Consider the following 24,332-nt stretch of genomic DNA (forward strand, 5'->3'; position numbering starts at 1 on the left):
TCGAATGTGGTAATTGATCTTAACGATGTCACTGGATGGATTTTGAATTAGAATATTGGAGTTGTCTTTGTAAACAAAAACTTTCATAACCCTCAACTAACGACTTGTTCCGACACACCTAATAATATCACTTCCTTCTTTAATCCTTTGAGTTGTCTTTTAAAAACAAAATCATAACATAATTTCAAACTTCAAAACAGACAATATATCAAATAGAGTTATTAACTATAACGATATTATTCTACCAACTTGAAATCCTATTATCAACATAACATCAACATTGTTTTTTAGGAATAAAACCAACTTAAAAGTCAATGCAAAATCATAATAGAATTCCTCTATCAGATAATCAATAATCATCCATACTCAAGGTCTAAAACACAACTATACATATTAAATTCATGCTTCAACACATATCACACTGTCATAGAACTATTTATTCGTTTTCAAACTCAACTAAAAGTAAAATTATACTCCAACTTACATTTTCTCAATCAATTCCTACATTCAAAAATTCTAGATTGAGCCTATCTTTTGTTGTCAAACCCTCTCATATTTTAATTTCCACAAATCACATGCACGAGTTTAGTTATCTACCATCCAGTTCATTTAAGATAACTTAATTTCCAATAATTATGAGAGTTGTTTTCCTTACCTATAAACAATGCACACGGCATGAAAACACACACGAATTGAAGAAGCATCAATATTCTTAAGATCTAAAACTTCACAACAAAAACAAGTAATATTCAATTAAAGACTAAACTAATTGAAAAAAAAACTTTTTTTTTCAATTGATTAAACCAAGATCGAGACCAAAACATATGAAAAAAAAATCAACAAATTTTCACATAAAAAAATACATTTGAATTTTGTTCAAATTAAAATGATTATTAACTCATAAACTATTACAGGATAAAATCTAGATGACTGCGAAATTTAGAAAATTGAAAAAAAAAACTTAAAGAATGAAAGAGAAAGATATATTATTTGTCATAGAGAAGAACTACAAGAAAGTAAAAATGGGATTTTACAAAAGAGATACTCAATAAAAACAAAATTCATTTTATTGTTTTAAATACATAATTAATATTAAAGATACTTAAAAATATATTTTATAATAAATTAAATTTTTAAATAAATGATTATTAGTATTAATGATTTTTATTTCAAATAAAATGAAATAAATGTACATAATATTAATTTATATTAAATTTAGTAATCTATATTTAAATACGTTTAATTACTAATACTAATTATTAATAATATTAATAGTTAAAAAATTTAATTCATAATGTTATTAACAATAAAAATATCTATTCATTTTTTAACTAATATTTATATGTTTAGATTAATAATTTATATGCATTTTTAAAATAAATATTTTGAAAATAAACTTTGTTTCTCAAAATATTTTCAGAAGTAAAAAAATCAAGTTAGGTTCAGTGGTTAGATGATTTCTGATTTGAAAAGTGAAAATATATTTTCAAATAAATATTTTTCATTGATTTTATTTCAAGATTTTTTTTTAATTTAGTGTTATTGGTGATAACATTATTATAATTTGATTCACATAAGCTATTATCTAAACGGACCACACAGTTGAGTCATTTAATCAATATATAACAGAGCATGTCGATTTGACTTATTGGATTGAACCTCCTGGGTGTTTTGGTTAAATATTATTTTATAATATACCATGTTTTTTAAATTCTATGGTTTTTTTAAGATTAAAATTTTATTTTCGTTCTCTAACTTTTATAAAAAAATTAATTAGATTTTAATTTTTATTTGGTTCAGTTTACTTCTTTAATTTTTTAAATAATTTAATTAAGTTTTTTATTTCTGTCAAAATTTATATATTAGATCACTCAATTAATAAATAAAATTAATTTAAATATTAAAATTTTAAAGTAAAATAATTTAATGTATAAATTTTAACACAAATCTAATTTTAATATGAAAAAAGAATCTAAATGAATTTTTTTTATAAAATTCAGATAAGTAAACTAAGATTTTAGCATATCTTTTATTTGCATCCAAATAAAAGAGTATCAGCATCCAAATTATTTTGTAATTGTGATTAAAACATTATGTTTAAGATTATTTTATTTGTACTTTTATCCACATTTTTCTTTCATATATATATGACAAACTGAAATCAGCCTTATCCAATACATAATTTGGTCATACGATCAAATACTTTTTTTTTACCCAGCTAAGAATTATATTTTCTTTCTTTCTTTTCGTTCTAATTTACTTCTAATAAATAATTTCAATTTTTTTGTATTACTCATTTATTTATTTTTTTTCTACTCTCTTTAATTTTATCCTAACATCCAAACCTAATATAAACTTTCTTTTCTCTCCCAGGCGAAAACATGTTATTTAAATGCACCCAAATAAAGAATTGCTTTTTTTTTTTAGTGAAAGAAAGTTGCTTTAGAAAATACTATATAATGGTCATTAATTAAAGAATATACTTTATATTAATGTGTATAATTTTCACATTTTAAAGAAGGTAAAAATGCATCCAAACTATTATTAGTTTTTCTTTTTTAATTGTGTTTGAAGATGAAAGTCTCCACTTTTGAACCAAACCTATAAGACTATGAATCCATCCTTTTTGACTAGGAACAAAGGTCTAGCTAACTTTTTTGTGGAAATATACTATTAAATTCCCCCAATTTTCTTTTCACATTAACAATGCATAGAACATGTAATACACAAATATTGACATCATTCCAATTATATTTTATTTGTGAAACATGTGAATTTATTAAGCTTCTATTTTTTTAAATTCTTTTAATTTGGGAAATGTGAAAATAAAAATAAATATATTGTTCTTATCTCTAAGATATGAAAGTATATTTATAATTATTTTTATTTTTTAAAATCCTACATTTTACATTTTAAATTGCTTTCATTTTCACGAGAGTTGACTTTTTGTTTTAATTGCTTTGATTCCTAATCTTGTTAGTTAACCAGTCTCCCACAAGAACTGTTAAACAGGAGATGAGTTTGACATTTCATTATAAATTTCAAATAAAAAGTATAATTTAGAAATTGTGTTAAAAAATTGCTTTATTATTTCTTTAAAGTAAAACTAATGATATAAATTTTGGGATGTTATAATTATTTGATATTTATGTTTAATGTCTTATTTAGAAAAATAAAAATAATAATTTTTTTATACTCTCTTTTATTTTAACGTAAAAACATGTCTATGGCATTGTTTTTAATTAAAATGACATGGTCTTATTTCGATTTTTTTTTAAGTTTTAAATCATTTTAATATGACTTATATATTTTCAATATTTTTTAAGTAACATTTTGTAACGAACTCTTAAAACCAACTTCATTTAATGTATGGCTTGAATAATGTTCATCATCTTTCAATTGTGCTTTGCCTTTTTAATATGTTTTAATGCTATTTCTCAATTTTCAATATTACATGCTGTTATGTGCAATGATTATTGTTTCATATTATGCTAACATTTATTTTAATTTCTTTTAATTAAAATATATAGGTTTTATTATTATTAAATTTATATTACTTTATTTTATGTAATCAATTGTCAGAACCCATTTAAAACCCACTAAAAACCCCAAGTAGTGGAAAACAAGTGTCAAAGAAGGGGATCTGGAAACCAGGAAGTGAAAAACAGGTGGCTGCAGGAGAGTGGGCGTTCGTTTTTGGTTACGACAGTAGTTAATGCCAAATTTCAAATGTTGTGCCACTTCTCTGCATGTTTACCTTCTCCTCCAAATCTCTGAACCCATTTTCTCCTCTTTCTCTCTAAAAAACCTTCATCTTCTCTCTAAGAAATTCTCATCTTTTCTTTCTCCGATCATCACTCAGGCACCATTTCCACTCTTTCGGTGTTAAGGGCTTTCGATTGAACAGATCGGTTTGTGAATCTGAGCTGGTAAGTTCTTCTCTTCACTCATCCGTGCGGTTTCCTAGACGTGCAAACCAAGTTCTGGTTTCATGTGTTGATCACTCTTCTAAAATGAGTGGTTCTGATAGTGTTTTGGTTTTTACTTGGTTTAGTTTTGGAAATTGTTGAGCGTTGAGGGTAGAAGGACTTATAGAGGTGAACCAGTAACCATATCTGGAAGCGTTCGGTCACGTAAGAGGTAAGGGAAGCTTATATAATTTGATTAAGATTCTTGTCTTGAATAGATGTACGCTCGTTGATTTCTGAATGAATATGAAGTATGATTGTTGATATGTTTTGACTGTATGAAGTATGAATATTTACTATGATATGGATGTATGAATGTATGAAGATAGATGTTGAGAAATGTATTGATAAAAGTATGAATTCTAAGTCTGGAGTTTTATGTGAAAATTGATGTTCGTCACTGAAGGTCTTTGACCGTTGGGTTTTCTTGTGGACTCAGTTGAAACGGAATTCTTTCATTTGGAAAGAATTCTAGTCGAGGACGAATGTCTTCATTTTGTAATATTTGTACATGAGCGTTCGGCCAAGAGTAGTCGTTCCTTGGTATTTGGTTATAAACTCAAGTATATCTATATGTATTTGTATATTTCGTTCGTTCTTGAACACTATTTAAATGGTATCTTATTATATTTATCAAGCCTTTCTTCTATAAGTTTAGTAGTGTTCGGTCTTACACCAAGCGATCGTACTAAGCAAGTGCTCGGTCTTACACCAGGCGCTCGTTCTCGTTTCCGTAATCTATCTTTATAATAAGAGCATTCGTCCAAACTCCATAGAGTTTGCTCTCTACAGTGCTCAATCTTCAATTGACATTCGGTTTCCTTGAGGTTTAGCTCATTAAGAAGCTAAGTATTTATTGGCGATCGATTTCTTCATATGATTCCGTCAAGTACTATTATTTGGTGTCCTACAGTACCTGTCTCAATTGGTTTCGGCCTAGAGTCCTAGTACTCAGCCTAGGCTTTACGGTGTTCAGTTTGAACTCTCAAGAGTCAGTTCATTAAATTGGCTCACTTGGTAAACAACATTCGATTATATTAGTCTCTGAGAAGTATTATTATATTCGGTCCTTTTCACAACTAGTGAGTAACTCTCTCAATTTGATTATGTTTGAATTGGAGACATCTCGGTCTCACTCCAAGTGTTTGGTCTTGTTCTGGATTAAAAACTAACGTGCGGTATTTGGTATCCTAAGGGATCATTATTCAAATTAGTTCAGTTGAGGTTTTAATAATGAAAGATGATAGAATACGATATGGATGAAATGACTTTGGTTATGGAAGAGTGTTCCGGAGAGGAATATCTCATGATTTGATATTGGAATGGTAAAGTATGAATGTGGGCACGCTAAGCTGGCGGTTCATCCTGATATTCCGTGATTACTCGTTTCTCACATAGAGAAGGGTAAGTCATGTGTGGGAATGGCAGAAGGTCCTAATCCTTATGGTTAATTTGGACGGAACATACTAACCTCGGGTGGCAGCTGTTGAGGGTATCCCAGTTACTACATCACCTGGGTGCACGAACGTCGTAGCTACACAAAATTCATATAGTCCGGACAGTCAGAGTTTAGTATTAGGCTTTTCATGAAAGAGTTAATGAGTTATCTTGTTTAAATTGATTGAGTGAGATATATGTTGATAATTGAATTAAATTACATAAGCTTACCTTATTTCCTGTCTTATCCGTTTTGTACGTTCGGTGGTTGTCCTTCTGTTACAATGATCATCCGTGTGGATGTGAGCAGAAGGAGAAGCTTTGCTGGAAGAGGCGCTGGAAGAAGAAAGTTTGTTCGAGGTAGAAGTTAAGACCGAACAGTAGAGCCGTTCGGTCAGTAGTTAGTTTCTTTGTGTGATAATCGTTCGATCATCTGTTGTTTTCTTCTTTTGTATGACCGTTCGGTACGTCTTCTGTAAAGCGTTCGGTCTAGATTGCATAATTGTACAGTTTTAATTTCCCCGTTATCTTGTAAGGCCGTTCGACCATAAACGTACGTCTTATCTTTTGTAAGACTGATCTGAAATATTATTAATATGTGATTATTCCTTTATATAGTTTTTATAGTGTATTTTTGGGGAGTTACATCAATATTTTCAAGTTTTTGAATTAAATGTTATAATGCTATTTCTTATTTTACATTATTTTAAAATTAATACATTTTTAATTCCTAGACTCTGATATTCTTAACAGTCCATACATTACAGTAATGTGTCATATACAAAATTGAAAGACGCGACAGTTTTCTTTTTTGTAAAAAAAATCACAGACAACAAAATTTCTTAAATAAGAGATCAAAACATGACCATTTAGTTCATTCTTTTGAAATACCTTTTCCTTATAAACAATTTTTTTTTGAATATTTTATTCCATATTGCATTAAATAGTAGAATTTTAATATTATAGTGTACTTCAATTGTTTTTAATTATTATCTTTCTTAAACGTTGTGTAGTTTCTTCCTATTCTTAATTTTTCTATTTTTCAAAAGATGTCCTAATATCTTAATGTATTGAGTACTATAAAATTTTATGGCCTCTTGAAAGATCATTTTCCAGTTCTTTGCTTTTATCATTTTGAAAAACATGTCAGTTTTACATTTTTTTAACTTTTTAATATTTTTAAAATTGTGATAACATATAACATTATTTTTTATAACACAAGTATTTGTACGCCTTTCAAAGCTATTTTTTCGTATGACAATTACTTAACATTTTGTTATTATTTTTAATGCAATTTATGTTTCAATTGTTTTTCTCTTATAGGAGTAAAGATAAATTGATGAAACAAAAGGATATATAAATTATAAATAATTTTGTCTTCCTTTGTTAAGAAAACAAGAAAAGAAAAAAAAAACACACAATTACCAAAACATCGTATCATAGGTCCCAATTAATTCAAATTTAAAAATGGATGTTTGATTTTTAAATATATACTAAAATATATAATTATACTTATCAGGCAAAATAAGCATCTTTTTATAGTTATAGTCAACAAATATTTTACTTAAATGAAATATCTTAGTTATGATCACACATATTTCAAAAATTACAAAAATTACAATGGTTAAAACAAACACACATAGAGTTCTCCATAGTTGAAAAAAGAGAGTTAAAAGTAAGATGCAAGAACCATTCCCTAGATTCTTTCACCACAAAGAATCACACCACCTAACACAACTGTTGCCAAAAGTTTGCATGCATGATAATGTTCCGCTTTTGACTAAGATTATCCTAAACTAATTAAACGAACATGTGATGTTAGAAGAGGATGTTTTTGCATGCTGTTCTCTACACCAACTCCTTCATATCCATATTCACGAGGCTTGGTTATCTTTATGAGCACCTTTTTGGAATGGTGACCCAGCTGGAGCAATAAGACCAAGGTTTTCCATCACTCTAATTCTCCTGGAACTCAACTCTGGGGACTTTCCTAAGGAGCTTGTTTCCTGAGTATATAAATGTTAAATTATTAAACCAGAGGAACAAATGGAATAAACAACATATAAAATAATTCAACAAGTACGTACATGACTTTGGCCAGCGTTATCATCGTTTGACATATCTTTTTGCTTTTTGTGCTTAATTTTGTTCTGCTCCTCATCTTGTCCATTGGATTTTTTCTTGCCTGCAGAATCTTTGCTCGATGATCCTGTTAGAAGAGAACAAAGAGAAGTTGCGTTGGGCTATTCATACGTTTTGGACCTTATACATTGATTTGCAATCACGGAGAGTAATTTCTTCTGACTTAATATTCAGTAAATGATTTGTATAACAAACATGGTAATACTTTAACAACCCTGGACCATCTGATTCTGGAGCTACTATGTTCTCCACTTTCATACAAATACATCCAACCAAACGGAACCAGGCGTGGTCAAACTAATGGAACACATCCAAATATAGCAACTATGTATGAATAAGACAATTGAGGATACAAACAGCACTAGAACATTAATGTATAAATGCCCATAGAGCTACTTGGAGTTGTACAACTTCTGCAAAAGGAATGGATTCGACTGGTAAATGACTAACATGAACAGATGCCACCAGAAGCCTACAAATGAATGATCAAAAACCAAGGTGGACATCCAGTGTACTGACCGGAGTGTGATGAACCATCAGGGAATGGAATGAGAAGTAACTTCCACACCTAGACAGAGGGAAGAGATAAAAGGACAGCAGCCAGAATATACAAGTGCAACATGCAGCAGGAACAAGCACACAACAGTGTAAAGTAATATCTAGAGCGTTGGCTTATGAAACAGGGTAAAACGTAAAACGAAGGAGTTTCAAGGGGTCCACAGTGGAATAAAGAGAGAATTACACGGCATGGCCGTAACACCATGTCAAGTAGTAATCGAGATAAAATGAGTGGTAAGCAACGCAAATGTTATGACATTTAATGATTGTATTTGTACTATAACCAGGGATTTATCTAAGTTAAAATAACCTTATCCTAAAATCAATTACTAATTTCTCTAATACAATCAACATAAATGCTGATATTCTAACATATATATGTTAGTATTATAACAGTTTTATAAAGCTCTAATTATTGCTTTCCCCTCAGTTTGAGTCATTCACTTTAATTCAAGGTTCTTCAGCACCATCACATTTTCCCCAGATTCGCTCTATCAAACATTTTCTTCATGATGCATCTAGTTCATAACCATCTTGAACCTCAATCTGTTATCAATTGGACTTCTTGTCATTGGAAACTTATATTCTTATATTTAATGTATAAATATATTTAGTTGCAACAAAGAATTAAGGCAAAGGAAATAAGTTTTACCCCTCACCACCACAGAGAAAGCACAGATGCATCCGGATTTCAAAACCTGTCATCCTTATATTGATAACACTTAGAATTTAGTCCTCCCTCGAAAAAGAAACAGGTAGATAGTTGGTCCTTTAAATTCCTCTACCAGTGCAGAACAGACTTTTGGTGTTAGATAAGAAATACTAACTATTTATTTCTGCTACTGTAAATGGGAAAAAAAAAGAGAAATGGATATCCCGGGGTTAAACCAACACTTTGAAGTCGTAAGTATCCTGCTACCCACATGTTTGTTCGATGTCAAGAATATGAATGCATTTCTTCAAATGTTCATTAAAAGTAACTTTAACATAAATGGTCAAGGATAAGATATAATAGCAAATAACTTTACCTCCATTATAAAAGGAAGAAAATCCATCTTATAAGGCAATTTAAATCTCAAATTCACAAAAATGTAAGGTTTGGATTAAAAGGCTTTTTATTCTGTTCTGCTTGTTTACTTTGTTTCCATTTTGCAGTTGTGTTCCTAATTTGTAGGAAGAATAAGTCTTAGCTTCTAAAATTTAGGGATCATATCCTAGGCATGTAAATGTGATTTGGTGCAGTTTTATATTTCTGTAAAACTGCTTTATATTGCCTTGAGTTTTAAAAGATTGAATAAGAGTGAATGTGCAATTTTCTTCTATGCCCTAAATTTCCTCTATCAACTTATACTCTAAAATATTCGTAAAAAACTAACAATTGATATCAGAACTTTGCAAGAAGTCTGATAACTAAGTGAGAGAGTGTGTGTGATTCCATATAATTTGAAGAAAGGCAAATGAAGGAAAAACGATGTCAACTTCTGAAAAATTTGTGCAACTCGGTATTCCTTAGTTTGATGGCCATTATGATATTTGGTCTGTGACAATGGAAAAGAAAGCAAATTATGCTTTCCAGTATTGAGCGTTTCAAATGTCATAAACTGGGAATTTCCAGTATGATTGTTCTGACTGGGAATAGAAAGCAAATTATGCTGAATTACATAAAGAAGAGAACTTGTTGATGTCTTATGAGAAGGCACAACAAGCAAGTGTAGAAGAAATGTGGTATTTTGACTTAGGTTGCAGCAACCACATGACAAGAAATAAGGCATGGTTTTTGAAGTTGGAAGAACAGTGCAAAACAGTGAAGCTTGGTGTTGAATATACACATAGGGTCCTCTATATATAAAAAATATGGACTAAGCCCAAAACACAAATAAGAAATAATAACAAACTAACTAAAGATAAAAAATAAATATAAAATAAAGATAATATATCTAACACTCCTCCTCAAGCTAGTGCATACAAATTGTGTGTACCAAACTTGTTACTAATATAATCCATAAAGACTTGATTAAAATATTTGCTTCTATACTCGAGTGACACCAAATTGCCAATGATGTGCAAGACAACATAGAAGACAAAATATCAATCCAGAAGACTCCCCTGAGGAACAAATCTGGGAGGTTGTTCAATGTAAATCTCTTCTTACAAATTGTCGTTGAAGAATGCATTGTTGAATCCAGTGGATAAAGAGGTCATTGTTGAAGAGCCACCACGACTATAAATAAACTAACAAAGCCATCTTTTCCATGGGAGAAAAAGCATATATGGACGAGTCAAACGCAATGGTAACAAAAGGGAGGTAAGAAGAGACAACAGTGGAAGAAGCCATGGATGAATAGGAGAGAGAAACCATAAACATCCAAGGTTCTCCAATTAAGGCACCTAAGAAAGGAAAAAGAGCAACCTCGATGCTCTAAATAGCTGCCTGAGAGGAGACGGGACATGGGACAACGCACGATGAACCTGAAAGAGGAAAACGAGCGATCTTGACACTCAAAATTGCTACTAGACATGCCACCATGCACGATAGAAAAGGGAGAAAATCCACAACTTCAAAAGGCGTTGAGAGTGCGTAGGAGCTCCGATGAAGGTGTCGTTAATGGCATGATGGTCGCCTGGCCAAGACGATCAAAACCAAGTGATCATCGGTTGAAACTAAAACTCCAGTAGTGACAACAGTAGACGATGGCGCCGCCGGCAGCGATAGATGGTGCCACCACTGGCAACTGCAGGTGTGGTGGCAGAGGCAACAAAAAAAGTTTTTCCTCAAAAGAACCTTAGGCTCTATATACCATGTTGAATATAGTAAAAACTATTTATGGGATTAATCTTCCTTGTGTTGAATATACACATGGGGTCCTCTATTTATAATAGAAAAAATATTAATTATGTTATCTTTACATATTTATTTGTATTTGGACTTAGCCTACATTCTCATTATTATAAATACATTACCCTATGAGTATTTTCTACACAAGGAAGATTAATTATATACCTAGTTTTATTATATTCAATAATGTGCATATGGAAGATCAGAAGAAGACTAAACTAGATAAGAGCAGAAAGTATGTCTTTCTAGGAGACGATGATGAATACAAGGCATGGAGATTATATGATCCAATCTAAAAAACTATCACTTCCAATAGAGACATGGTGTTTGAAGAAGAAAAAAGTTGGGACTTGGGCAGAAATGAGATTGAAATCCAACGAGATGAAGTAAATTGTGAAGATGAACATGAAGTTGAAGGAGAGAGCAATCAAGAAGTTGGCAAAAATGAAGAAGACAGCGATGAAACCAATCTGGATAGCATTTCATTTGCTTCATCTCAAGGGAGGGGAGAACGAACCAGAGCACCAAAGGATGGCAAATTATGAAGTTAGGGAAGGTTATTTTGAAGAAAATCTAAATGTAATGATGATGACAATTGAAAATGACCCAGTCTAAGCTCTGATGATAAACACTGGAGAGAAGCAATGTCAAAAGAAATTGAAGCTATAGAAAGAAATCATACTTCAAAACTCATTGTGCTATCGTAAGGAGTCAAACCAATGAGCTTAATGTGCATACCCATCAAGGCCCCATATCCAATTTAAAAAATCAAATATTATCCATACTTATACCCACACTCAGTCAATGTGGAGCTTTCTAGTCAAAATCAAAATGAATTCAGAAAATGCCCACAGAGACGAGTTCATTTGCTATTGAACGAGTTCATTTGATATCCCTAAATACAACCACTGCATATCATTGGCATAATTATATCAATCTTTCTCCAGAAACATCGTAACAAGTCTTTTATGGGCACAAATGTGTACCCTTAGCTTGAGAATAATGATAATCCACGAGTTGTTCTTCTCTCTCAAAAACAGTAATATCCTCTACCTTCATAGTGGGGTGATCGAAAGGACCCTAATTGACAAACCAAGCTTCAATAGTAGTTCTAAGAAATATCTGTCATTGAATTTTCCTACAGTACCTGGGAAAACCAAACATTTTATTTTCACCTTTATAATCAGTCTTAGGGGAATCAACCAATTTTTCAACTTTCAAACAAGTCATTCAAAAAACAACTAAATCATAATAACAGACCCCAATATAGAAAAGGCAGGAAAGACAAAAATGCAGCACCCAAATAAGCAAAGTGAGGAAAAGCTAGGCTAGCCAAAAACAATAGGTCCTCAACAAAAGGGAGACCCATAGACCAATCATGGCCAAAAACAAATAGGGAGGATCATCTTGGACAATGGTTGACAAAGACCAAGAACAAATCAGAGGAGCTTTGATACCAACTTGAATTTTAAACAGAATGCTTTATTGATCTCTTGCAAAAGAGACCCTCAGCTAGGACTGATTATATACACTTATGATATAAGGGATAATGCAGGAAAAAAACATCTCTCTAAACTAAGGTATTAACCTAATACAGTTAGAGATATCTAGCGAATCGAAAATAACAAAAAAAATATAAGAATATTGCATTTGATAATTATTCAAAATAAACTACAGCCAACAACAACAAATGGAAAAGAGATACCACCAAATGATGGTACAAATCACTACTTTGATTACACTCATCTCTTTTACTCCTTTATTCTTTTTCTTTTTCTTTTCTCTGGATAGAGAAAATTCAAAATAGCTATGATATTTGTATTTTGGTAAAGTAAAACCATTAGAGTCACAAGAAAATTGGCTAACCTTTAGGCTTTAATGAAGACCGCTTTGACCTACCAGATTTCGTGCTAGGAAGGTCCTTTGCCCATAAAGAAAATGACACCAAAGGAATTATGGTTAATTCAAAGTGTTGAAGACAACTTGCTGCTTAAGCAAAAAACTGTTGAAGATCAGACTCCTAACTTTATCATTAGGAATCCTAACAAAGAAGGTATGAATACCTGTTCAAGAGTTTGCAAAAGTATTTTCCTGAGAGAACCATCGTTATGCTCAATTATCTGAAAGCTCAGACATGTAAGCGCAGAGAAAATCATGCCAATGCCATGATAATTACAGAGACAAAATGTAAATGCCATGATAATTACAGAGACAAAATGTAACTAAGTAAATACATATCAAATGGTTACCAAATATCATCTTACCTTCTTAAACTCAGCACGGCATTTAATAGGATCCACATATGAGCTGCAGAAGCAAAGAAAGACTTTCACAAGGAATTAAATATGCAAACAGGTGCCTGGTTAGCCATTGCACCCCTTTTAAAAGTATGTTCTAAATAAAAGATACATGAAGCATTTTTATCCTAAAGTGCATTCAGCCCCCAGAAGTACATGCAAAACGGATATATAAGCATGCATTTTATTGAATCGTAAAGAACATTAATATAAGTAAAAGTACTAACTATATGTAACTTCCATAATGCCTAACAAGGATGTCAGTGGGTGATCGCTTGCTCCGTTTGCTTGGCTTAACACTCTTGTTAACACTATTTTCATCAACTACCTACAACAAAGCCAATTATTTTAGAAAAAAGCTTAAATTTACTTTTGATCATTGTAAAAGTCTAATTATACATTTAGTCATTCAATTTTTCAAAATCAAGCCATTCTGGTTCACTGTTAATATCAGAATGTTTGTTAATATCAAAGTTTAACAATAAGTAATACCAATGTTTAACAATGAGTTCTAAAGCACATTAGCATTTTATATTAGTAATTTGATGATATACTAATGTTACATTAAAATTCTTTAATTTTGAAAAATTGAATGACCAAAGGGGCTATTAAACTTTTTGCAGTGACCAAAAATGCATTAGAGCAAAACAATAACAACCTAAAGTAGATTTCATCCATAAGAATAATGTAATTCAAACATCAATCAGTTAACCAGCATAGAAACCAGTAACCATGAAAATTCATCTACCTGCGCAGGCCACCATGAGCTACGGCGAAGCTTGATAAATATCACATCTCCGAAAGTCACTGAGTTATTGGCATAGCCTTCACTTGTTTCACTTTTCCCGCTCTCACCCCCACAACCATTCATAGTTTAAATCTCAGCACTATGAAAACCTAAAGGTCTCAACTTGGTCTTTTCACTGCAAAACAATACACTAAACCTACCAGATAACAAAATTGTTACACCGTTCTTACTTAGCCAAAGAATTCAATTGTCATATAAAGCACCAAAGAAAAAGAACAAAAACTAAGAATTGTTGACTATAGTGTTGGGGAATCAACTCAGGGACATGCAAGAATGATTAAATCACCTAAGAAAAAAAAAACATACAGTCTAAGGCATGTTTGGCAGGAAAGTACATAAATCACCTAAGAAAAATGTGAAAGGCAAGAAGTAAGGAAGAAAAAAGTGTGAGGAAATTACAAACCCCACTGGCTTCACCGTCTAGGAGATTACCCTCTGTCACAGAACTCCACAATCCTTGTTTTCCAGATTTGCTCTATTATGAAACTATCTATTACAGTGATGTGTTTATATAGAGAGAGAGAGATTTCGGGTTAAATTATTAACTTTTAATGGGTATCTGAAATTTAAAAAACAAAATACAAAAAATGTTCATAGAATTTCCAACTATTTTATTTTAAGTCTTTAATTCAATTATTTGTTATTATTTTATTCTATATATATATATATATATATATATATATATATATATATATATATATATATATATATATATATATATATATATGTGTGTGTGTGTGTATGGTACTTCTATTGTGATTCCATAAATTATATTTTCTACATTTTTTATGTAATGCATTTTTTTTCCACTGAAAATAGATTACGCTAATGAGTCAAAAAATTAAATCATTCTATATTTATTATAAAATAAGTATGTATTAATATAATTTAAATATTTATTATTGTAATAAACACACACAAAAATATATTAAAGAACAATAAATAGATGGTGATGAAATATATAATGATCTTGTATCTCCATTTTCTTTTTCTAACCTCCTATAACTTTAATTAAAATAATCATTGTTAAAAATATTAGTTGATATAATATAAATGATAAATACTTTTTCAAATAAATACTTTTATAAAAAAAATCATTCTACAAATGATATTATGGTTAAAACGAAAAAAAAATTGTAATAAGAAAATACTTAGAGGTAAGCATATTACACTTTTGCATCTGAGGTGTTAATTATACTAATGATCAATTTGATAAGTGAGAATGTGTGATTTTGAGCAAGTTGTACATTCCTATATGAAGAACAAAGTGAACCATTGTATATCAATAAAACATTATTAAAGTATAAAATGAAAAAAAAAATATACAGTAATTCAGTTAGTAAAAAAAAATTGTAACAAAGCTTATTTTAACGTACAAATTATATTTTAACTCTGTGATAAATCAAATTATGTCCTGATGAAAGATTATTTAAATATTTCGTAATTCCTTCTCAAAATATTGATTTAAATTAAAATTGAGTTGAGATAATAAATTTTTAAAAAAAAACGTTAAAAATCAAATATATCTTTATATTTGTAATTAGTAAAAACAAAGAAGCATGAAAGAGAATATAGTGTAATTTAATACATAATTCACACGAATTTCTTTCAAACTTTGACATCACTTCGTCTTATCTTCAAAAGTATGTTGTGTAAGGATTGAAAAATTCAGAAAAAGTGGAAGTCAGGTGTATGCAGCTGATTTGACCGCACGGTTTCGATGGTAGTATATAAGCAAAAAGTTCAAAATTTTCGTTTATTTTCTGCATGCACTTCTTCTTTCCAAATTTCTGAATTCTCTTTTCTCATCCTTCTCTCTACAAATTCTCTCTAGAAATTCTCACTTTTTCTTCATCGGATCATCAATCAGGTCGTGCCTAAGCTTTCCTGGTGTCAAAAGCTTCCTTCTTCACCGATCAAAAACAATCTTTAAATTGGTAAGTTCATCTTCCTCTCAGAAATTCTGGTTGCTGTCACATGCAAGCCAAGTCTCGAGTTGCATGTGTTCATCAACTTTCTTTTCTTGTTTCTGACCTCAATTCTGGTCCTATGTTTGGTCTTTCCTCACCAAATGGTGATCTATAGGTGTTTCTAGGATTTTCTGGTGTGAAAGCAATTTCTGGAGAAGATAAACGTTGTTCTGTTCGGTCAAAGAGGTAAGAGAAGCTAGTTAATTTAATTATGATTTAGTATGTATGAAAATATTGTTTGATAATTATACATGTGTGAAAAATTGAATGATTTGGTATTCGGCATTGTTGGTGTGCGTTGTGTTCATGTTAAATGCTTTTCTGCGGAATTCTGGTTCATGGCCGAGTGAATTGTGAGGAAGTGTGGCAGCGAAAATGGGAAATTGGTGTTAGGTGTGAGTGTGGTATGTATGGAGAATCTGGTTAAGTTTTTTAAGAGTTGTTAGAACTCTTAAGTCACTCAAATCTGTACCAAAAGTAAGAAATCTGATATTCGGTCCTTGAGTTGTTGATTATGCAGATTTTGGAGTGAAATATGGTATGAGACTCTTTGAAAAGATGTTAGAAAGATTTAGGTAACCTTGGATAGGTGTAAAGGTGTATAGGATTCATGTTTGGAGGATTAGAAGTTAGGGAAATTGTTTAGTTTTGGTAAAATCTAGCTTATTCATAATTCTGCAGAAGTTCAGCAAAATTTTGCAGAAAATTGAGCATTTGTTGAGGGTCCTTCATTGACCATTCAGTTTTCTCTGGTGCTCAGTCTTAATTGAGTTCTGCTATTGTAGATCTTCAGTTAATGACCGATCGGTATTATGCCAATATTTAATTGAATTTAGCGCCTAGTCTAGTCATAGCCTTCGGTCTTAACTGTGTTCGGTCTGTTATAAGCCTTACCTGTTAATGACCGCTCGGTCATGTACTATCACTCAGTCTCAATAGTGTTAGGTTATACTATCAATGAGTCTCAGTGGTGTTCGGTCTTATACTCGAACTCGGTCTCTTCATAATACTCGGTCTCGTATTGGTAATCGGTCTTAACTATGTTCGACCTCTTATGGGTCTTACCCGTTAATGACTGTTCGGTTATATCTTAGTGTTCGGCCTAAGCTATTGGTATTCGACCTAAGATATAGGTGTTCGACTTAAACTATAGGTGTTTTGTCTAAGCCATAAGCGTTAGATCTAACTTAGTTCTTGGCCTGGTTGTAGTATTTGGTCATGTTGTGTACTCGGTATCTTATAGTGGTCGATTTTTTTAAAATAGCGTTCGGCCATCTCTTCAGCCGTACATGTTATGAACCGTTCGGTCCTATTCTTTAGGTAGTGAGAGATCGTTCGGTCTCCAACATTCACAATATGTTCGGTATTGTTTATATATGTTTGGTGATTTCTGTTCGGCATATATTTATATTTATTTCAGTTGCTTTAATGGCTTATGTACACATTAACATAATGGTGTCAAAGTGAAAGTATGATGTGATATTTATAATATTGATGTGAAAGAGAATTCCAAGGAGGAATGTCTTGGTGGTTGGTTTCAATGTGGTAAAAGTATGAATAAGGGAAGCTAGTCTTGGCGTTCATCCTGACATTTTAATGGTCATCGAGTCGGTGAGGCATGTGGTGAGAATAGTAGGAGGTGTGGTCGCGTGGTAGCTTGGGTTTCCAGCTCACGGACTAAACTCATGTGGTAGCTTGGGTTTCCAGCTACAGTGAGGGATGAAGGGTTAACCTCGTGTGGCAACTTGGGTTTCCAGCTATGGTAATCGTGAGGTTTCCAAGTTACCTCCCACGAGTGCACGAACGACCATAGTAAAATGGTCGGTCATAACATGCTCATATGATATTTGTATGTGTATAATTGTATCATATGTTTGTCTGAGTTGCATGTTAACATGATTAATTAAATTACACTAGCTTACCCTTCTTTTCTGTCTTGTCTTGTTTGTTTGTCGGTTTTCCTTTGCAATGATCACCCTGTGAGTGTGAGCAGAGTGTGAAGAGTGTTGTCGGGAGCAGGTGTTGAGCGAGGAACCTCCAACCTCTTAGTTTAGGACCATTCGATTTATACATTGCTTGTATGACCACTCGTTTTGTTCTTATATTTTGTATCTGAATTAATTATATTTTGTAAAGTTTTAAATTTATGGTTATTTTAGAATAACTGTAAGTAACTTTTATTTTTCCAGTACCTGTTCTATCTTATTATTATGTGATGTCTCATTCATGTAGTTCATACTATAACTTTTCGGATGTTATATGTTGAACTTTTAGTAGTTCTACTTTTAAAATATTTGTTAAAGATGTTTATCTTAATTTATATTTAATATGAAATGGAAACTCTATAATTGATAAAAAGATGTTATGTATTTAACTACATAATTAAATATAAATTATGTTTAACAACCTCAAATTTTTAAAATTCTGTATAAATATCAACATAATTGATAAAATTAAATTAAGTATTTTTTTAATCGTAAATAAAGTATGGAATTTAATATTAATAAATAATAAAACATAAAATTAAAAATTAAAAAATTAATTAAAATATTTTTATGTTTCTCTCTTGTCTTTTAAGTTACTTATTATTTCTCTTAACTTATCTCTCACACTTATACATTTTTGTATTTAAAAAATAAATAAAAACATATTCATTTCTTTTACTTTTATTTCATGTGTTCTTATTTGATTTTTGAAAAAACAAAAGCAACTTTTTTTTGTTTGTGAAATATTAGTTTATAGATTATGGTACTTTTTTCATGAGTCTTTCTTGTATATTGATTGTTTTAAGAGCAAATGAAAGAAATAATTATTATGTATTTTTCATTGTAGATTTTAAATTTTTACTTAATTATCCTAAATTTTCTTTTATTAAAGTTAATTTTTCTTTTCAATTCAAAATCAATTCAATTATATAAAAAAAAATTACTTTTAACATTCACCGTATATGTATTTTTATGAACAAAATTTATTCTTTGAATTTTAAGAAAATATAGAATACTAATTTTAAATTTCAACTTTAATATTTTAGTATTGATGATATCACTCAAATTCGATTAATTATTATTACACTTCAACCATGTAAATCCTATAAGAAGAATAGTGTATTTTATTTTATTGATCACTTTACTTTTTCTAATTTTATAAAAAAAATATTTTTTTTACAATGGAGATCATCAAAATAAGATAGTGAAATAAAATGAAAAATAGGTTTTTTTAGATAATATGATTCTGAAAATTATATACATCCACGTATATAAAACATATTCAAAACCGATTCCAATTTTTTCATTTATGTATAATTTTGAATATGAATTTTAAAGAGAGTGAATAGATGAATTTGAGTAGATTTGAATGGGTTGGAGTGAATGAATTTTAGTTGTTTCTTTTTGTTCTTTTTGAGGTGATTTGGGGAGATGATTTGAGGGAGATAATTTGAATGGATTTGAGGGTAATATTTTTGTTGTTTTTTTGAGTGGATTTGTGGGTAATTGAGAGTAGATTTGGAAGTAAAGTCTGTGAGAATTAGTGTAGGATTTGATTGACGTGACAGATTTAAAAATTTTGTTTAATTGGTAGAAATTTAAGATTACCAAAATGCCCCTAGTAATATAAAATGTTATTTGTTAATGTTATATTTAATTGTAAAAATGTTTATAAAGAGTAAAAAATTAAAAATAATAATTAAAATTAATTTTTTAAAAGTAAAAAATTATAATTTAGTAAAATGAATTTATTAAAAAAAATTACAATTTTTAGAAGTAAAATGAATTTAGTAAAAAAATTATAATGCTTAGAAGTAATTTGCAAACATCATCTATTACAACATCAATTTCTGCATTAATTTGCAATCAACACACACGAATCTTCGTTGTTGATAACAGAAGCACCAATAAAAAAAACTTGTCTTCATTGAACCTTTGGATAAATATGTATATCATATATCGAGAAGCAACTAGTATTAAGGTTGCAATTCGCCACATGACCAATGTGCTCAACATGATGCAGATCTATTCTCGGAAATCAGCTGGAAAAGACTCATAATTAAATCACGATGGAATTTACATTAACCATCATATTAGAATTTACAGGTTTATAATGATATAACAGAGCATCTAATAAAAACTTCCAGTTAAGCGATGCAACACGGTCCAATTTAGGGGCCTCAAAATCTTGTTCCCATCAAGCTTGAAAAGGGTGGGACATCCATCAGCATCCACCACCACAATCTTCCCAACTCCCACTCTCTCCCCATGCCCCCACACATCCCCAACCTCCCGCCACCCCCATCCTCAACTTCCATCACCACCGCATCCCTGTAATACTCATCCACCCGAAAAACCCCGGATATGATCTGTGACACGTTGTACCCTCCCAGCACCCAGAACTCCCTCCCCTCCCCGCCAACAAACCCCACACACCCAACCCGAAACCCAGGTAGCAGATCCATCGCCACCCACCGGTCCCTCCCCACCTCGTACCGCTCAATCGACCGCATCCTAGTCCCACCAGCCCCAAACATCGTATGCCGTGACCCCCCACCAGCGACAAGAATACGCCAGCGATAGAATTCGGAGGAGGAGGACCAACCAATGTGGAAGCAGAACAACCGATTAAACACGCGCACACATTGCCTGGAACCGGATACCAGACTGTTGTTGGACAAGTTGGAACCGGATAGCAGACTGTGTATTCGCTTGGAACTTCTTGGACAAGCTGTAACCGGATACGGGATGTGTAACCGAATATGCCTCCCATGGAAGTTGTTCGAGAATGTGTAACCGGATATGCCAACCTTGTAACCGAATACGTCAAACTCCTTCCAAAAACTCGAACCGGATACCCTCTTCTTCGAACCGAATACCTAGCCATGAACATCACTTCTTCAACCCCTGCTTCTTCCACGTTTGGTCATCTTCATCCACTCCCTCATCATCATCAACAACGTTCTTGGTCCTCCATTAACTACTATCTTCCTCTTTAATATCTGTACAGGGTATATGAGTCTTTGTGTACTAAATCAGCGCAAATCCTCACAAATTAGCGAGATCACTTCAACAGTGTTATCTCGCAAATCATCGTTGTTCCATCATCGCAAGAGAACAACGCTCGTTTTCCAAATCCATCGTTGCCAATCACCGTGAACAATCATTTCCCTTCAAACAAACACAGCGTAAGGCTTTGTTCACTTGAGGATGTTTATAGGAGATGATTCGGGGGAGAGTGATTGAATGGATGTGAGGGTAAATCTTTTGTTGTTTGTTTGAGTGAATTTGGAGGTAATTGAGAGCGAATTTGGAAGTAAAGTTTGTGAGAATTAGTGTAGGATTTGATTGATGTGACAAAAAAAATTGTTTAATTGGTAGAAATTGAAGATTACCAAAATGCTCCTAGTTATTAAAGTAATATAAAATGATAATTGTTAATGCTATATTTAATTGTAAAAATGTTTATAAAGAGTAAAAGATTAACATTAAAAATTATTAAAATTAATTTTAATATTGTAATATTTTTTAATTGTTAAAAGTTTATTTTTTTTTTAAATTATAAAAAAATTGGTTTTATCCTATTCAATTTATTTGTTATATTCGTCATACAAACAAATGATTATAAGCTGCATTCAGTATGTTTTGAAATATAAAAGCAAACAAAGACACTAGCATATTTTAATGGATGAAAATCTTTGTCCCTTCTTCTAGATACGAAAAGTTGCTTTTGAGATATAGCAACATTTATTTTTCCTTCCTTTCACTAAAAACAACTAAAACAGTTTCACAGGGCTTTCTCAGGGCAACATAACAACCTAAAGCTCAACGCTCGCCACACCCATGGCTTTCTCAGGGCAAACCCTTCTCCTAGACCCGAAAGGTGCCAACCTCATATCAGACCCCATCATCTGCACCTCCTCCTTCACAAGAATCCACTCTAGAGTATTGCCACTATATCAGTCCCCCTAAAGATCATTTCTTGAACTGCAAGCATCGCCTTTTCAACTTTTAATAGAAGAAAGTTGCTGCAAGTGAAAGAAGGGTGACAGAAACTCCAACGAGTCCGAGAGATGCAGCTCCAGAGTTATGTGGGGGAGGGGCGAGAAAGCCTGAGGGAGAAGGGGAGGAAGGATTGGTGGAGGGAGAAAAGGGAGAAAGAGGGGTGGCGCTGCTGCCACTGCCGGTGACATTGATGGCGAGTTTAGTGTGAAATAATAAAATAACAGAGTGTAAAATTGACCTAGACATGATATATTAACATCAGAGTAACACATTCAGATCAAAAACAGCGGAAGCAAAATGAAAGAATAACGTGCGTACCTCCTGTCAATGCAACTTTTGTAATCCAAACACAGACAGTTTTGTTTTTCTAAACCTTAACTCACTGAAACTCGATGGTGTGTTTTCTGAATAGAGGAGTAGGCTTAGTGATCAAAATTGAGAGTAACACATTCCCTTATATAAAGTTTGGCCATCACAGGTTCAAAATAAATGGGTTTTATGTTTAAACAAAATTAATAACTACTCCATAACCTCTATGCAGTTAAAAGGATAAAAATAATGGCTTAACGGACCACCTTATATGGAACCGAATACATGGTTCCATATAAAATCTTCACACCTATGGAATCGAATACGGGTGGAGGAACCGAATACACTTCCAACAAATTTCGTTCTAGCCACTATTATTCATCTTCTGCACCTTCACTCCTTTTCATCTTCAACCATCATCTTCATATGTACTTAAGCTTCTATTCCAGCCACTGTTCCAACCAAATTTCATATTGCGAATCGATTATGTATTTAAGCTTTTGGACGACTGGAGCTGCAATTCTATAATAGTACAATGGTAAATGAGATATTGCACCGTAAATCCCTACAAATCTCTTCGTTCTAGCTGGTGATAAAAAATTCTTACATCCCGCAAACCGCACCAATTCCTTCCTTGCACTTCGTGTCAAGTGAACACAAAATTCATCACTCATCGTTGCTCGCAAATACGTGTGAACAGTGCGATCTGCTGAAATGAAAAGGAGTTTGAAGGTAACGTGTTCACTTGAACAGAAATTACTGTTCACAAGGGTTTGAGAGCGACGAAATTAGATTAAAACATGTTCACATGGAGGGATGAGCGAGGAACTATTTGTGAAGATTTGCGAGATATGGGGTTTTTTTGTGTCTCGCTGTTTTGCGAAGATTTGAGCTGATTTAGTCTCAAATGTCTCTCTTACCCTCAATAATTTTATAAAATGCCATCACCTTTTCAGCAGCCGCCGTCGATGGGGACGTTGCGCAACGAGGGCAATTGGGTGCGACCTCAATTTTAATAAATCATACTTATATTATAAAAATAATAAATGTAAAAAAATAATTTTATTTTACTAAATTAAATTTCTATATTTTCAAGTTAATTTTATTAATGAATGTTAATTCTTTTAATAGATTAAAATATAAAAGATGAAGTTTCTAAGTGATTTGATTGATATGATAAACAATTTTTTTAATAGATTAAAATATAAAATTATTATTTTACTCTTGTAGTTAAAATTAATATATTATTATTTATTATTCTTAATATTTAATAATAAAAATATTATTTAATAATAATAATAATATTATTATTTAATAATATTATTATTATTTAATAATAATAATAATATTATTTAATAATAATAATATTATTATTATTTAATAATAATAATAATATTATTTAATAATAATAATATTATTATTATTTAATAATATTATTATTATTTAATAATAATAATAATATTATTTAATAATAATAATATTTAATATTACTATATATTATTATTTAATATTTATTTTATCATCACTATTATTTTTTGTTATTTAATAATAATAATATTATTATTTAATATTTCTATTGTTATCACTATAATTATATATTATTTAATATTATTATAATTATCACTATTATTTATTATTATTTAATATTGTTATTATATTATATGGCGTAGGGGAAGGAGAAGGAACGATCTATTGAAGTAAACAAATATGGAATATGAGGAATATTACGATGAAAGACTAATTTATCTTCACACATCTCTTGATTTTAGTGAGATGGTCATTTCTCAAATCCTCTTCCTCACTTGCTCACAAATCTTGAAAGCGAACAATGTCCATTCTCGTAAATCTATTCAACTAAATCTGTTTCCGCAATAAATCTGCAGAAGCGAATATGCCCTTGATCCAAACAACACTAATCTCTTCTCCATCCTATCAAATTCATCTACTTTTTTCCTCTCAAATCCTCACCCTAATTTCAAGATTATCTAAATGATCATGTTTTGTTTTTTATATTTAA

The 24,332-nt window shown here is 31.3% G+C and overlaps 1 protein-coding gene across 2 annotated transcripts; it reads right to left on the bottom strand.

Annotated features, from left to right (window-relative positions):
* Positions 1-7,002: 7,002 nt before the first annotated feature.
* On the bottom strand, positions 7,003-14,575 carry LOC148204081 (uncharacterized). Of its 2 annotated transcripts, none has more exons than XM_088106963.1 (8): positions 14,450-14,575; positions 13,987-14,182; positions 13,466-13,566; positions 13,206-13,248; positions 13,005-13,061; positions 12,808-12,862; positions 7,493-7,614; positions 7,003-7,411 (listed from the first exon to the last, which is right to left on the bottom strand). In XM_088106963.1, exons 2-8 carry the CDS (start codon positions 14,107-14,109, stop codon positions 7,280-7,282), a joined length of 633 nt encoding a protein of 210 aa, XP_087963089.1. In that variant the 5' UTR covers positions 14,110-14,182; positions 14,450-14,575; the 3' UTR covers positions 7,003-7,279. The 2 variants fall into 2 exon arrangements, with proteins under 2 accessions (XP_087963089.1, XP_087963088.1); XM_088106962.1 differs by having other exon boundaries at positions 13,987-14,332; positions 14,450-14,533.
* Between the last annotated feature and the right edge of the window lie 9,757 nt (positions 14,576-24,332).

Source organism: Vigna umbellata, chromosome 2 (assembly GCF_029865625.1).
Source record: "Vigna umbellata cultivar VRB3 chromosome 2, Vumbellata_1.0, whole genome shotgun sequence".
Taxonomy (NCBI): Eukaryota; Viridiplantae; Streptophyta; class Magnoliopsida; order Fabales; family Fabaceae; genus Vigna; species Vigna umbellata.